This window comes from Cyprinus carpio, chromosome B18 (genome assembly GCF_018340385.1).
Source record: "Cyprinus carpio isolate SPL01 chromosome B18, ASM1834038v1, whole genome shotgun sequence".
In the NCBI taxonomy this organism is placed as follows: Eukaryota; Metazoa; Chordata; class Actinopteri; order Cypriniformes; family Cyprinidae; genus Cyprinus; species Cyprinus carpio.
The window spans coordinates 2,278,980-2,293,880 of NC_056614.1; the positions used below are offsets into that span (position 1 = coordinate 2,278,980).

Sequence of the window (14,901 nt, forward strand, 5' to 3'; positions counted from 1 at the left end):
CCTCTAAACCTTTTGTTTTGGAGAAGAATTTCAAGATGTGACTTTCAATAAGTAGAAGATTTCTCAGTCTTGTTCATGACTCATATGTGAGACAGCACAGAGGCAGACAGATCTGTCCAGGGTCACTTCTGCATTTGCTCTCATTGCAGGCGCTCAGCTGGGGTGATGTAGTTTTATTAAAGAAAACAAACGCGGCAGACAGGGCCCTCCGGATAGAGAAGCGTCTACACGTGCATGTGATCGTCTCCATTCACATCTCAGTCAAACCTTCCTGAAAACTATCTTGAAGATTTCCCTCTGTTATTTCAGTTATAAACATCTGTCAAACCCTTGACGTTCACTAAACTTTATACTCAATAAATGCATTAACAAGATGAAGATATACAAACACAAGGCATTGAAAGACAAGAATCGTTGTGGATTTCGAGAGCGAGTTTAGGTACTGTTTGATCCCAAAGGAACAATTCTTCCTTGGCATTTCTTTATAGAAACATACTACATCCAAATATCAAAATGAGTGCATTTCACAACTCATACTGCTGTTTTTACAGATTAAAACTAAATGGCAAAGGGGATCATGGGACACTCTCTTAGCTATTCTTTTTCCCTCTTTGGCTTTTGAACTTTGGTGACAGTCGTCATCAATTTGATCAGCGTCCCGTGGACAGTATCGGGGCGACCCACAGCAGCAGCCTGTGGCATGATAAGTATGGCAGAGCTAAGGAATGCCTTCATGGTGCCAGATAAGACCAGAGCTGCTATTATGACTGTTACACGTTACTTACACGCAGACATATCAGCCTCCACCATATAATTCATGATTGGCAGTCAGTCTTTCCCAAGATTACAGAGGGTTGTAAAAATAGGAAAATCTAATTCCACACTCACGCTCGTATATACGTACAGACAGGCCTGTCAAAAGGCGAAATTCCTTCATCTCTATGAAACAGAGAGCTAGGCGATGGTCACAGTACAAGTGCAAGCTTCTTCTTACAATGAGGTTAAAATACTCACAAAGGTGCTATTTTCCTTAGGCTATAAATTGGCCGTGTCTGCATGGCTCGCTTTAACCATCCAGAACCACAGGCTGGTTTGGTGTTGTAGATTTATGGTGAGGTACGCCAACAGCTGAACAAGCTGCATAAATTATACATTATGCTACCGTATGTTTTGATTCTCACCGGGAAAAGTAATTTAGAAAAAAATCATATTAGAGTTCTAACAGCCAGCTTAATCATCATGGGCCGTCCCGCAGAAGATGTGTCATTCAGTCAGGATGTGCAGAGCCCATTGAAAGCACAGTGCTATTTTATACAGAACGCATTCCTGTCTTTTGTTTCAGGAGGAAAAGGAAACCTGACAGGAAACCAGATTGTGTGGAACAGGAAATACCCATGGATTGAAACCCCCTCCTCATTGTTGACTAAAGTGTACAGTTAAGAAATGAATCAAGAGAGCTATAGGTGTCAAATTTCAATGAAATAACATTAAAAATTCCTCTAGATTGCATTAATGCTACTGTAGATACTGTACAGTACTAATATTTGATGGCTGAAAATTATTGAGGGTCACACTTTATAGTAGGTTTATTTTATAAACTATATTATTTTTAAACTTTAAAGCATGTTAGGGCAAGGTTAGTGTTAGTGTCATACAAAATTATAAATAAACAATCAATATCATATGTGAATCTCTCAAAACAGAAGATTAGAAACCAGCTAACCCAATCATTTTGACACTGTCTACTGTCACTGTCTATATATATTACTGTAATATATATATATATATATATATATATATATATATATATATATATATATATATATATATATATATATATATATATATATATATATATATAACTGTATACAAATTGACAAAGTACAGACACAGTGTCTGGCTTATTTGATATGTGTGTTTTATGTGTGTTTTGTATATTAATATGATTAATATGCAATTATTAAAATATACAAAACCACACAACCATTATCTTATACATTATCTTAACTGAGATATGATTTATGGTTTTGATTTAGTAAAAATGTACAGTACAGTAGTTAAATACAAAGAACAATTTAATTGTGTGTTGGCATTGTAATAATAATAATAGTTATAATAATAATAATACTGATCATATAATAATGACAAAAACTATATTTTTAGTCGTAATGCTCTAAAAGGACTGTACGCTCTTTGAAGGAGTTTTGCTGCATTAAAATCACACTTTTTCTGTCCCCAGTCACCCCAGCGCAATCGAAACAGTCTATTTAACATGATACAATCTAACACAAGCATGATGTGTACGGCCCCAAACATATACCACACCCAAAACCACTTATATGACCGCAAAATAAGGAGTGTTTGAATCTGCAGCCCTCCCCTCCTCACAAGAGTCAACAATCAATCAGTGATCGTTACCTTATTTGATGCTCAGAAATAGCGATTTCGTTAAAATATTGATAGCTGTCTTTAATCAGAGAATTTTTATTTTATTTATTTTTTAATATAAAACTATCGAAAATGCACAAAGTAACGGTGTGGACCACAAACAAACTATTTATTTTATAATGTGTGCAATTTTTTTACAATAATTGTTATTAGTTATCAGAAGAAGGGAGCGACTGTGGAGTAATATTTTATTGTGGGTGGGCTCGGCTTTTGAACTATATGAATGGCTGGAAAACCTCGGCACGGTGCCACTCCAATTGCGCAGCCACATCTCCAGCCTAAAGCTTTATGATTTATATAAACCACTGCACTGCATTCACACGCGCGCGCCACGGTATACTGAAAACACAAAGCAGCCTCGTCGAGCACTGGACTTTCGCTATTCTAATCCTAAAAACGAGATTCTCCTTTCTTTCTCTCTCTCTCTCTCTTTTTTTTTTTTTTCTTGGCGAAACATCTTTACTCCATCACAAACAGCGGGTCTAGCCCGTGCGTTTTTACGAGCGTCCGAGTGTGTGTAGAGTCCATCTGAACGCTCGTATCATCCGCGATAGTTTTCAACGTTCAACAAAGTTTCGACGAAAAGGAAAAGGAAACTTGAAGAGAGAGAGAAGAGGAAAAGCGCAGCTCGGAGCGGCTAAAAACTCCCAGACAGGCAGAACTACAGGCGTCTAAGCTCTCAAACTCTGTCCATCTCTGAAAGATCCCTCTCATCCACTCTTACCTTAATAGTTCCGTCCATTTTGCGCAATTTTCAGTGGAGCCCGACAATATTCCAAACATGTCACGCGTCTGAATTAATTCCAGCCCCCGATATGTGGCGGAGAGACAGAGACAGTTTCGCCGGATGGTTTTTTTCCTCTAAATTTGGGAAGTGAAGTCACTGCGCTTGAGAAGGAAGCCGTGTAGCCTATGTGTGTGTGTGTGTGTGTGTGTGTGTGTGTGTGTGTGTGTGTGTGCGTGCGTGTATCACTGGCCCTGCCTTCATTACGGCACCCAAAGCAGGATATTTGTCCCGAGAAGATAAGAACACCAAAAACAATAGTGTTTCTTTCCTTTGTACATGTTTTTGCCTGGAAATATTTACACAACGCCTGCCAGCTCTTTACATTTGTTGCGCTTTTTCCACATTAAAGTAGCCTACGCGATTTGGTAGAAGCATGCATCGAATGTATGTTAAAAAATAATAAAAAAATCTCAAATAGCCTGACAAATTAGATTAAGCTGATAAAATATATATATATAATTTTATATATATATATAGATATTATATATAATATATATATCTATATATATATCATATATATATATATATATATATATATAATAAAATAAAAAAACAACTACATCTAGTTGACTTTTTACATGAATGGTTTATACGAGATCGAATAAACACATAAAATATTAAATGATGTCATAATATTAGGATCGGTGTTCCGCTATAAAAGAAAGCGCGGACTGCGTCTACCTATGGTGACGTGAAGAATGTGACGAGTCTGTCCGAACTTCTTTCGCTGCAAAAACGGGTTTCCATGAATAAAACCGAAGCCCGCAGAGTCTGTCTGCTCCACACGTGCGCGCACCTCTGAATGCACATGAACAGCATATCTCCAGCAACATAAAGAGAGGCTGATACCTCTCGTGTGCTCGCTGTTCGACATTTCACAAAATCAGTAACATATGGCCTCACATATTTCATATCTTCATGGGAAATGAAGGGAATCGTCTCTATTCTAGAGTACATTTATTGTACATTAAATATTTAGGCTACTTTCGTCCTGGAAAAGAACTGGAAATCTTAACATTATTTATCACGATAAAAACACGGATTTTTGCAGTGCCAAACAAATCTATTTTGCACCAATATTATATGGTGATAATGCAATTATATTCTTTTGAATACCTTGCTTGTCATTCACTTTTCCAAAGAGCGCAGAGTCAGTCTCCACCCCCTACTTTTTTATTTATTTATTTATTTTTCCCGGTGCGCTCTGTTGCCCAGCCTAGACGCGCAGCCAGCCCAAAACGTGACCAGACCCCCGGATCCTGAGACCCCTGACCGAGAGGGCCATGCCTAAGGGAGCGAGACTGAGTCTGCGCCGGCTGGCTTGCACGGTTTGCGACATGGGGGTCTAGAAGGGGGAGAGGCCCCCTCGAGAGCGCCACATCTGGATCCTGCTAGGGGTCAAGGCTTCTCCTGCCTGAGGCCTGCACAGTAATTAACGGAGACACCTTGTTTAACCATTTCGAGTCAGGGCCCCTCTCTCGTGCACACAACAACAGTGGCTTTTCTTTCATTCAAATAAACGGCGTTGGCATATATTAATCCACTTCTGTGTTCTGCATTCTTGGGGAAGGTGGAGGAAGGTGACAAAGCAGAAAGATGGAAATTGGGTTTTGGTTCAAACTAACCATTTACCCACTATTATTTATGGCCGAGTAATACAGATTTGGATCATCATATCAGGTTTTTTTTGGGGGACACGTGCATGCGAGTTGCAGTGGAAGGGTGGACATAATTTCACAGAGCGTGGGACTTGATAGCTGAAACATATGTTTCCCTAGAGGGGCCGCTTGGACTCCACCATTCTTTTAATTAAAACACCATTATCTCCGAGCGCATGACGAGACGGAGATCTGGCGGAGAGGGGTCACTAATGACAGTATAATTATGTTTTATGGTCTCCATTTCGATTATTATAAATGAGACGTCTCGTTACTTGAGACTAAACTATATATCAGATAAATAGTGAACACAAGCGTTTCATTCAGAATTACGAATCGCATTTGTGGTGGATTAAAGCAAAGAATTGATAGCCTGTAGTAGATCGGTTTGATATTCCTTGTTTGATGAAAACAATTTAGACATCATCTGCATATCTAAACAAAGGCTGTTTTCAGACACAGTGCGTTTTCAACTCTCAAGATGTAATGATAGCTTGTCCAGAAAAAAAAAACGAAAGAAAAGAAAATAATTTTTATTTATGGAGTAAACATCTTCGTTGGGTGCATCATTAAACCTAGAAAAATCTGCCTTTTTTCCCGCGTGGCACTTGCCCAGGTCATTATGAGTCCAGCGGTAACAAACATTTTGGAAGGCCAATAAACAGATGCATGTTGGTTTATGTAGTGAGCCACAGAACATCTGGCTCGACGCTGGAGCTTGACAGCCAGGCATTTCTCCCAACCACGACCTGTGGGAAGCCAGTGGCCCAACGCTACTGGAAAAACCCCGAAGTGCCGGAGTAAGACTAACCCAGAGTGAGACCAGAGGCTTCCTCGACTTTAAAAGGAAGAAAGAAGAAAAAAAAACGGTGTGGGAACAACATGGTAAACGGACTTTCGAGTAGTAAAGTCTACAAGTATAGACCTATTTTATAGATCCTATATCTATCTATCTATCTATCTATCTATCTATCTATCTATCTATCTATCTATCTATCTATCTATCTATCTATCTATCTATCTATCTATGGTTTTGCGAAAAATATTCGAGCGAGGCTGTCCTAGGCATCGTGATTCTCAGGTGTCTCGAGACCGTCACGCGCCCTTTTCCTCTCACGCGCGAAAAATGATACGAACATCGAAAAAATAGAGACTGCAGCACACAACAGTAAACTGTCTGGCCTCCTGCTCCGGCCCATAATTAATTTGAGATGTATTTTTATTGGAAAGCCCCAGTCTCGCCCGGCCTTGACCAAACAAAAACCTTAAACCGTGGCTTCGCCTGAATGAAGCTGAATATTTCTCTGAAACCGGCCTTTCTTGAGGCGTGCTGAGGTAAATCCCCTTTCCCGCTCATATTCTGCCCGCCAGCAACAAAACCCAAATATGACCGTTTATCTGCAGCGCGCGAATTAAAGAGGGGGAGGGGCACATACTTGTGAACACATTTCTGGAACATATTTGTTAAATATTTGTCACGTTTGACCAAAACAAAAACTCGGGTTTGGTTGTATTACACATACACAGACACACCCCAAGAGTGTTTAAAAATAAGTATAAACACAACAATCATAAAATATAACAACAAATATATTCCCAGAGACTCCTATTGCTCCATTTTATTGTTGTTTATACGTGGCCCAGCTCCACTGCCACGCAGCGCACTATTTATTATTCAGTCTGTGGAAAGAAAGCTGGATTTCAAAGAGAAGGTTTTCCCTCAACATTCCAGCGCTGCTAATGTCTCGAAACAAATCGAGGACTGTTCGTGGGACTGTGAAACGCAGCCCCTCTGTGGAGGAACACAAACTATAGCGTCTGCATGAAAAGCTCCCTTATGCAGGGGGGCAATAAGTCTCCATAACATAACATCTCGGCTCTGGAAAGTATGCTGATTGTAAAGATATAATGAATGACTTTAGCAGGCACAATACTTCATTTTCATGGCTCTGTCTGTGCGCTGTGCACTAAGCCTTTTGATGCATTAAAAGTTATTGTTGTGGCACTTCGCCATAAATAACCAGATCCAAATATGCTAATGTACCTTTCGGCCTCTAAAAGAACGAACAGTGATAATACAACATACCTTCCATAAAGAAGTAGACTAGCCTATATTAAGTTAGCAATTCAGTAGAAGTGGCATAATCAACAGTAGACACAAAACCCATCTGTAGAGATTCCTTACACAGTTCGAGTTCTATATGGAAACTTCCCTATGCATGGATGGTCGAACCTAGTTCATGCAAAAACAGATGTCTGCCATTTGCAATGTTTACATTCTTCAAGACCATGTCGAGAGAGAGAGAGAGAGAGAGAGAGAGGGAGAGAGAGAAGCACCACGTCGAATACAATAATGTGCAATAAGTAACATTTGTGAAGGTCAGAGATGGCCTATCCCTTCGTTCAATGGCCAGATCAAATTTAAGACTAAGCTAGACAGACAGTGTACATTCTCCCAGATGTGTTGTAAAACAATTAAACCATTCGTCAAACTAAATGTCCTTCATACTGTACCGCTCATTTAAAGTCAAATATGGCGAGAGGTGAATCCGGAAAACCGCGTTTTAACAAGCCATTTACATCAGTCATCAATGAAACTGGGGAGAGGAAAGAGGCAATTTAGAAGTTCCAGTCTTGTTTCCTCTGACATTACCTGCTCGTAGTGACGATGTTGTCTTACCTTGACGTAAGACGACGTGTCGGGGACGGTCTGAAACATTTTCATTGGACAGAGAGCCCGGAAATGTGATGTTCACGGCCCCTTAAAAAAAAAACACAAATCCACAGGTCACCTTAGAGGAAGCTGGAGTTTACCCAGTGCAGAACTAATAAACTTAAAAATAAATAGGCCTAAGAAACGTCTATAATAATAATAATAATAATAATAATAATAATAATAATAATAATAATAATAGCTAAAGAGCTAATTTAACCGAATTGTTTCTTAATTCTGACTTAATTACGGCCGCCGCCCCAAGACAACTGTCTCAAATTAAGCTCTGAAATAAAATGTTATTTCAGTGTTCATCTGCTAAACATTTTAAAGAGCAAACGAATTCATCGATTATCTTTTAGCCATTCATTAATTCCCATCTCTCACAAATCAGCACAAAACCATTTTATTTATTTATTTCTCTGAATTAAACGGTTTTATAGATCAGTGGAATTTATTTATTTTCTTTTTGCCAGTTCTCCTCGAAATTGATTTCCGTCTTAGATTCTACGAAATGCATTTCCTCATGCCCTACAGTGATATTTTCCTTTAGAAAAAAGGGAAGCTCGTTTATCTGCATTCTCTGTGTGTACCTGCATAGAAATTGTAAAGCAGCGCAGCAGTTCTTGTGAATAAAATGGGCACGTTGGTTTCCAATTAAACCACATCCAGTTATCTAAACAGAGAGGTCAGATCTGGTTTGGTGATGTTATTTTATGGGGGGGAATGGATGGATGTTTGTTAGAGATGGATTTATTTATTTATTTATTGTTTGTTTTATTTTTGTTTCATCCAGAGGTTTAATCATTTAATTATTTATTTTTTTAATTGACAGCACAGGCCTTCATTTCATGCAATATTTTAAGTAAAGATGGCAGTACAGGCATAATAATAATAATAATAATAATACTTTTCATATTTAAGATCAGTTAGCCTATATATTTTTGCGTTTCTCTTTCCATTTCGTCATCTTTCGTTTTTGAATGTGTTTATTCGATAAGGCTATATAAGATAAGTCAATTTGTGAAGTATACAGGCCCAGCCCCCTTCACGTTCAGAGCAGCCACATATTGAAACACTTTTCGTTTTAATAAGTGTAGCTTACAAAGTCTCGGGTGAAAGGGCACCTCGGGGACGGTGTCTTTCGCCTTTCCTTCGGCGTGCAATTACAGAGCAGACTGGCACTAGCATTATTTAACATTCCACAGCAGTTCAGCAGCACTATGAAAATAACTGATGGCCATATCAAAACACAGCAACATCAGAAACCGTCCTGATTTGTGCACTGACCACTGACACAGTCTTAAAGTTTATTTATCCTTCTTTAAAGGGCATAGACTAATCATTAAATATGGATTTATCAGAACAGCGGAGAGATTACGAGTTTTCTGTTGCATCCAGATGTAGGCTAAATAATAAAGAAAACTTTTTAGGTCCATTTTTTTTTTTAAGGCTTCTCAAGCAGTTTACTTTCCAGAGCAATAACTGTGAAAACATTCATTATTCATGCATTATTAGGTGTAGCTATAAAATAATACTTGCTTCAGTTCACTTGTTAAAATAATTTATTTCTGTTCAAGTTTTTAGTGTCAATACGTCTTTCTTCACCGCTAATTAAATTGAAAATGACTTAAAGGTGTAGTAGGTAGTCACTTTACTTAAAATTGCAATTCAACTTTTCAGTTTTATTGGGTTGTAACTGCATATAACTAATGAGAACTTCTTTTAAATCGATTTGTGCATAAAGCATCAAGGGAGATATTTACGTGTTTACACACGTCACATTAGTTTGAATGACATAACAATACGTCGGACGCATACGTAAGTGCAACACGGTAATAAAGGGAATTAAAATGCATTCGTCAGTTGTGTGCCATCGCGATGGGGATGTCGATCCCTGTACATACTGACCGTAATGAATAAATCAGGAGTCTTATAATTCGCTCGATTTATATTTGCAGCGTCAGACCTCGGGCTCCTGCTGGCGAGAGCTGGGCTCGCCTCATAAACTTTCCCAAATGCATCCAATTTCTAAACGGTAAAAGAGCATAGAATTCCGCATCTGTGGCCAATTAAGTGACTGGAGGCTCAACAGGACTGTTAAGTAACTGCATCGCCTCTCCTCCGAAGAGGACCAAGAGCGTCTAGTGTTTCATTCGAAGCGTCTTGCCTAGCGTGTACCTGTTATCCATCAAATAGCGTCTTTCTCGACTGTCAACACATTGGAAACGAGCAACGAGGCGACATACCAAAGTGGACAAGGAACTCAAATCTTTCGCCTATGAAAAGTAGTTCCACGTGCATGTGTTTTTATCCCGGAAACGAAACGATGACTGCCGAGCGACAAAAACGTTCTGGTCAAACTAAAATCAGAAAGAACACACGCTCAACTTCTGCAGCGCTTAACCTCAAACACAGAACACTCACCTGTCTCGTCTCTGTCACCGGGTATTTTTGAACTCTTTTCCAGTCTTAAATAATTAGTCCCGTCTATGAGAAAGTGATTGTCATGGATAAGTGTGAGTTATGTGGAGGAGGCGTGAGGGAGGAGAGGAGGGATGTATGAATGGGAAGAGTGAGATGGGAGAGCAGCGGCTCGCTGGCCAATGAGGACGCACGAGCTCACCCTGAACATCCACTGAACCGTGAAATAAGGGAATCTGACTGAAATGAGCACAGCACCATACAAGAGAACGAGAGAAGGGGGGAAAGCGTCAAGAATAGTACTGGAAGACATCCGAATATCTTCTGCAGATGCATGTAAACATTCAAAAGACAATGCGAAAGTTTGACAATTTCGTTCATTTATTCACTTACTTATTTCGTTCATTCGTGCCATTTCCAAACTATATGAGCATTTAAAGAGCACACAACATAAAAAAAAAAAAAAAGTTTTGCACAAAAAAAGTGCTTCGTGGTATCTATTGCTTTGAAATTATTTATTTTATTTTATTTTATTTTATTTTATTTTATTTTATTTTATTTTAGCGATGCCTGCTAGAATCGTCGTCTTGTGAGGATGAGCGCGCTCAGTGGGCTCCTGTCACATCCACGCGTCACCCCTGAGCGTCTCTTTCCTGTTAGGTTGACCCTGTTCACTTCACTAACTCCATTTCCTCCAGCCGAGAACTCCCTCAAAGAACCAGCGGCAGGTTTACAGTCGGGAAAGGCGCTGATGCATGACTTTCTTGATAAAGACCCTCTCATTGATCCGAACTGCTTCTCAAATTAGGTCTGAGCGTGTTTTAAACAGTTGATTAAAAGGCTTGATGACACGTTACATACGAACTGTGTGAACAACAAACATGCTTAACATGTGAGTTGCTTGTGATTGCAATTTGCTAGCTATTGTAATCTATGTGCCCATGCTATTGTAATCAATTATTACACAATGGAAAATGTGCAACATGCAGGGTGCAGCAATAAAAAGTGTTACAATATCTTGCAAAATAATTACATCTTTGCTAATGGATTTTTATCAAACAATTAAGTTTGAGCTCATAGTCCCTAAACTACATTGATAAATGTGACTATATATATATTAAGTTTGAGCTCATAGTCCATATAATATATATATATATAATATTTTTTTTTATATTATTTTTTTTTTTTTTTATATATTTTTTTTTCTCCACATTTTTCCATTTTACCTGACTGATTTAGGTAAACCTGAGTAAACTCAGTATTTGGAATAGCACACCACGTTCCCGTAAGATCACATACTTTTGAACAATAGCAGGAAATTGCCACCTTACCCAGACGGGAAACATATCAAATGGCAACCATGACTACTTTCAGTGGCTGAATGTCAAACACAACATGTAAAATGCTAAATTCTTACATTCTTTAACCAACATTGAAAAGTTTTATTCTCTACCCTCTTATATTGTTATTATTATGATTATTATTATTATTATTTCTTTTATTTCTCAGTGTATCCTGCCTGAGGAGCTCCAGGAACTTTTGCAGATGCCGGGACTGAGAACACATCATTGGCTGGATGACGCACTTCCATCCGAATGCCTTTAGACTGGAGTGAGAAACAATAAACAGTGTTAGTGTTAGTTCTCAAAACTGGTTGTTGTTTTTTCTCTCCATTGTCTTGTTGCTTTAAAGTTGCTACTGTAATCAAGTTTAGCAATGAGTGAACTAGGAGATCTAGACAGACGAGTGTAAAAGGAAAAAAAAGAAGAAAAAAAAAAACAAATATATTCAAGCATGATAAAAACTGTTCCCAACTGCAGTGGTCTATATTTTGGAAAACAAAAGTTCTTTTGAAGAACCTTTTACTTCCATGGAACCTTTCCATTAGAAAAAAGCTTCTTTATATTAAGAAAAAAGTTCTTGAGATTATTAAAATGTCTTTCACACTAAGAAAAAAAGGGGTTATTTTAAGAACTTTTCACTGAAAGGTTCTATGAAGAAACCAAAATTTCTCTTCTATGGCATCACTGGGAAAACCCCCTTTGAAACACTTGTTTTTACAAGTGTACGTCCAGTCTTGACAAACCCAAGCTGACTAACAAGAGTGAAACTAGACCCAAAACTCTTGTGTTACATTTTAAGAATCTTATTCGCATGAGTTCATATTTTATGCATCACTTGGTTTCACTATTGTGTTTCAATACACATTTAGCATTTTTCAGGACTGAATGATGTTTTAGCAATCAAAGGCTAGAGGGATCAGAACTGCACTCAAGGAAAGGGAAGATCTGAATCATATCAGTCTCCATAAAACAGTTAAAAATGTAACCGTCTCTCATGGGATCTGGCATCTCACGAGCCGAATTCCTGCGTCCCATCTATGATCAGCCCCCGTGGCTGGTGTTAGCATTACAGACTTATCTCAAAGGTCCAGCTCCACCTCCTGGGACCTCTCTAATATCTGGCTATTTAGGAATATGCAGAAACATACAGACGTGTCTGATTACATCGAGTATGTAGTAATGAAGGTCCGGGTCCTCCAGTGTAATGCCTTATTTATTTAACTGGAGGAGCAAGAGAGCAGCAGAGATGAAGATAGCTCATTTTCTACATCTCTCCATGTTCTCAAGGGGGACGCGTAAATGAGATGTTGGCACCAGTGAAGGCAGGGCAACTCTTTTCACGCTAACCCCGTCAAGGCCCACACGCAACAGGACAGACCCAAGGGCTTTACTAAACTGAAGCGCAATCAGGCTCATTCGTACTTAAGCGCTAGTAATGTCAGCACTGGAGAATGGAAGACGCTCTGCAAAATAGTGTGACTCATAATCTCATATATATCTATTCCCTTAGCCCTCATGAAACTACATAGAGGATAGTTATGAACACCTGGAGAAGGCTGTCCGTTTTTTTCCGGCCTCTCATGAGTGTGAACTCTCTAGATTCATGGTTTTTAATATGAATTTCACAGACATGTGAAACCGGATCTGGAAATGTATCTTTATGCAAACAGCAGACCACTCAGGCATGTCATTAGAATTTGCAAAAGGGAAATTAAACCGCTGTGGTTGGTTTATAAGAGAGCATTTATAAAGGTAAAACTTTACCAGTGAAAGTGTTGAACTTCTTATAAGACACCAATCATCACGGCTGTTCGCTCCATCCAAACGAGGCAATAGATGACCTCTCAGTAAAGCCTTACATCTGGATTAATCAGACCCCAGGTTGGCTTTCAGACAGAAGTTAGACTTACAGAGTGTGAATAAATAATTGCCAACTATGAAGTGAGACATCTAAATTGCATAGTAGATCACATCCTTACATGTCATCTAGGGACTTTTAGTTACTGAATAATCTCCATTATGCTCAGAAGAAATTCTTTCTTTAAGGCTATAAATTATATAGTATAGCTTTTTAGACCAATTCAAACTGGTAATGCACATTTTTGGACTACTCATTCAAAGAAGCATGCAGCTCATGAATAGGGCTCGTTCTTTTTGGAAATCTGTCTCTACTGGTCGCGCAAATTCACTGACAAGATTGGGCTCTTAAGAGCCGTTTTGGCCCCTGGTTGCGCTGTGTTCTTATGTTCAGCTTGCTAAACATCTCAAAAGAAAGAAGTTCCTTGCCCTAATTTACATCATTTCATTTTCGATCGTTTTATTGCATCGTATCCAATGTAGACTGAAAACTAGTGATAGATGCTTTCGAAACCCTGCTTTGTGAGGCTTCGAAACCTTTGCGAATCATTTGTTTCGAATCAGTGCAACAGAGCATGTGTCAAACTGCCAAAGCAGCACGATTTCAGTATACTAGTATTGAAATTTTAAAAGGGACAGTCTCTGTGAACACGTGTCTATATGGTTTTTAACTGATTTTGCTTTGGTTTGCTAAGTTAGATATTTTAATGACTTATTTTTATAACATAAGAGCAAGAGTTGTAGTTATTAGTCTCATATTGGCCTGATTAACCAAGCTATACAAATAAGCTCTTCAATTTAATAAACTAGCATATATTACATGCACTTTATATTTAATGGTATTGAATGATTTGTTAATTGCATTTAATAGATTACACTTTCAGTAGACATTTGCAGTTGGTTTGTAAAAGGTGCTTTTACGCATGTTTTAGCTGAGTTGTCATTGCATTTACATCATTCTGACCAGTAGATGTCACCAGTGGGCAGCATTTCAAGCTCTTCGAAAAAGTGAACCCTTTTGCGAAGCAAATGATTTAAATTATGCAACTGGGTGAGAAGCTCAAATATATACTTCAGTTTTGATATGAATGCTAGCGTCTACATACAGCTGAATGCACAGCCTTCAGGGTATACTCCATTTGATAGCATGCATTAACACGTGCTCGACACATGCGCAATAAAACTTTCATCCTTGTTCAGCGCCTGCATTATTTCTCTCCATAAGTTATCAACAATACTGTCTTTTATACTTTTCACAGATTTGCATATCATTCATTTTCAGAGGCTATATACTGTATACTTCTTTTGTCCTCTGGTGTCAGGGCACACATGCACGAGTGATTTGAGCGGAAGTTACGTCACATGCACTGTACGCATTCCTTATTGTTTGCATAAAAACCAAAGTATAGTTTGTGTAGGCATCATTGAAATAAAGACTGTATTAATCTAAAATCAACATTTTAACCCAGACCTAGTACCAAGTCACAGTTATTATTAATCTGTTCTCATTTCATTCAAAAAACCCTCAGTGAAACTCTAGGGTATAAATCTTAAGATTTAAGACTAGCCAGGAGAAATAAAGCCATGTGGATGAAAAAAAAAAAAAAAAAAAAATCCTTGGTGGAAAACAGCAAGTCAAGGCATATGACTACACACCTCGTCTAAGAAAAT

The 14,901-nt window shown here is 38.5% G+C and overlaps 1 protein-coding gene across 8 annotated transcripts in view; it reads right to left on the bottom strand.

Moving 5' to 3' along the window:
- Positions 1-10,177, bottom strand: part of LOC109052463 (Friend leukemia integration 1 transcription factor-like) — a 28,623-nt gene extending 18,446 nt beyond the window's left edge. For 2 of the 8 annotated variants that reach the window (XM_042743429.1, XM_042743435.1), the window contains exons 1-2: positions 10,034-10,177; positions 7,547-7,654 (exon numbers count right to left, since the gene is read on the bottom strand). In XM_042743429.1, coding sequence (XP_042599363.1) covers positions 7,547-7,618 — 72 coding nt within the window. In that variant the 5' untranslated portion in view covers positions 7,619-7,654; positions 10,034-10,177. Of the gene's footprint in view, positions 1-3,172; positions 3,380-3,916; positions 4,052-7,546; positions 7,655-10,033 lie in introns of those variants that run through there. The other 6 variants (XM_042743432.1, XM_042743431.1, XM_042743428.1 and 3 more) reach the window with 6 other exon arrangements.
- Between the last annotated feature and the right edge of the window lie 4,724 nt (positions 10,178-14,901).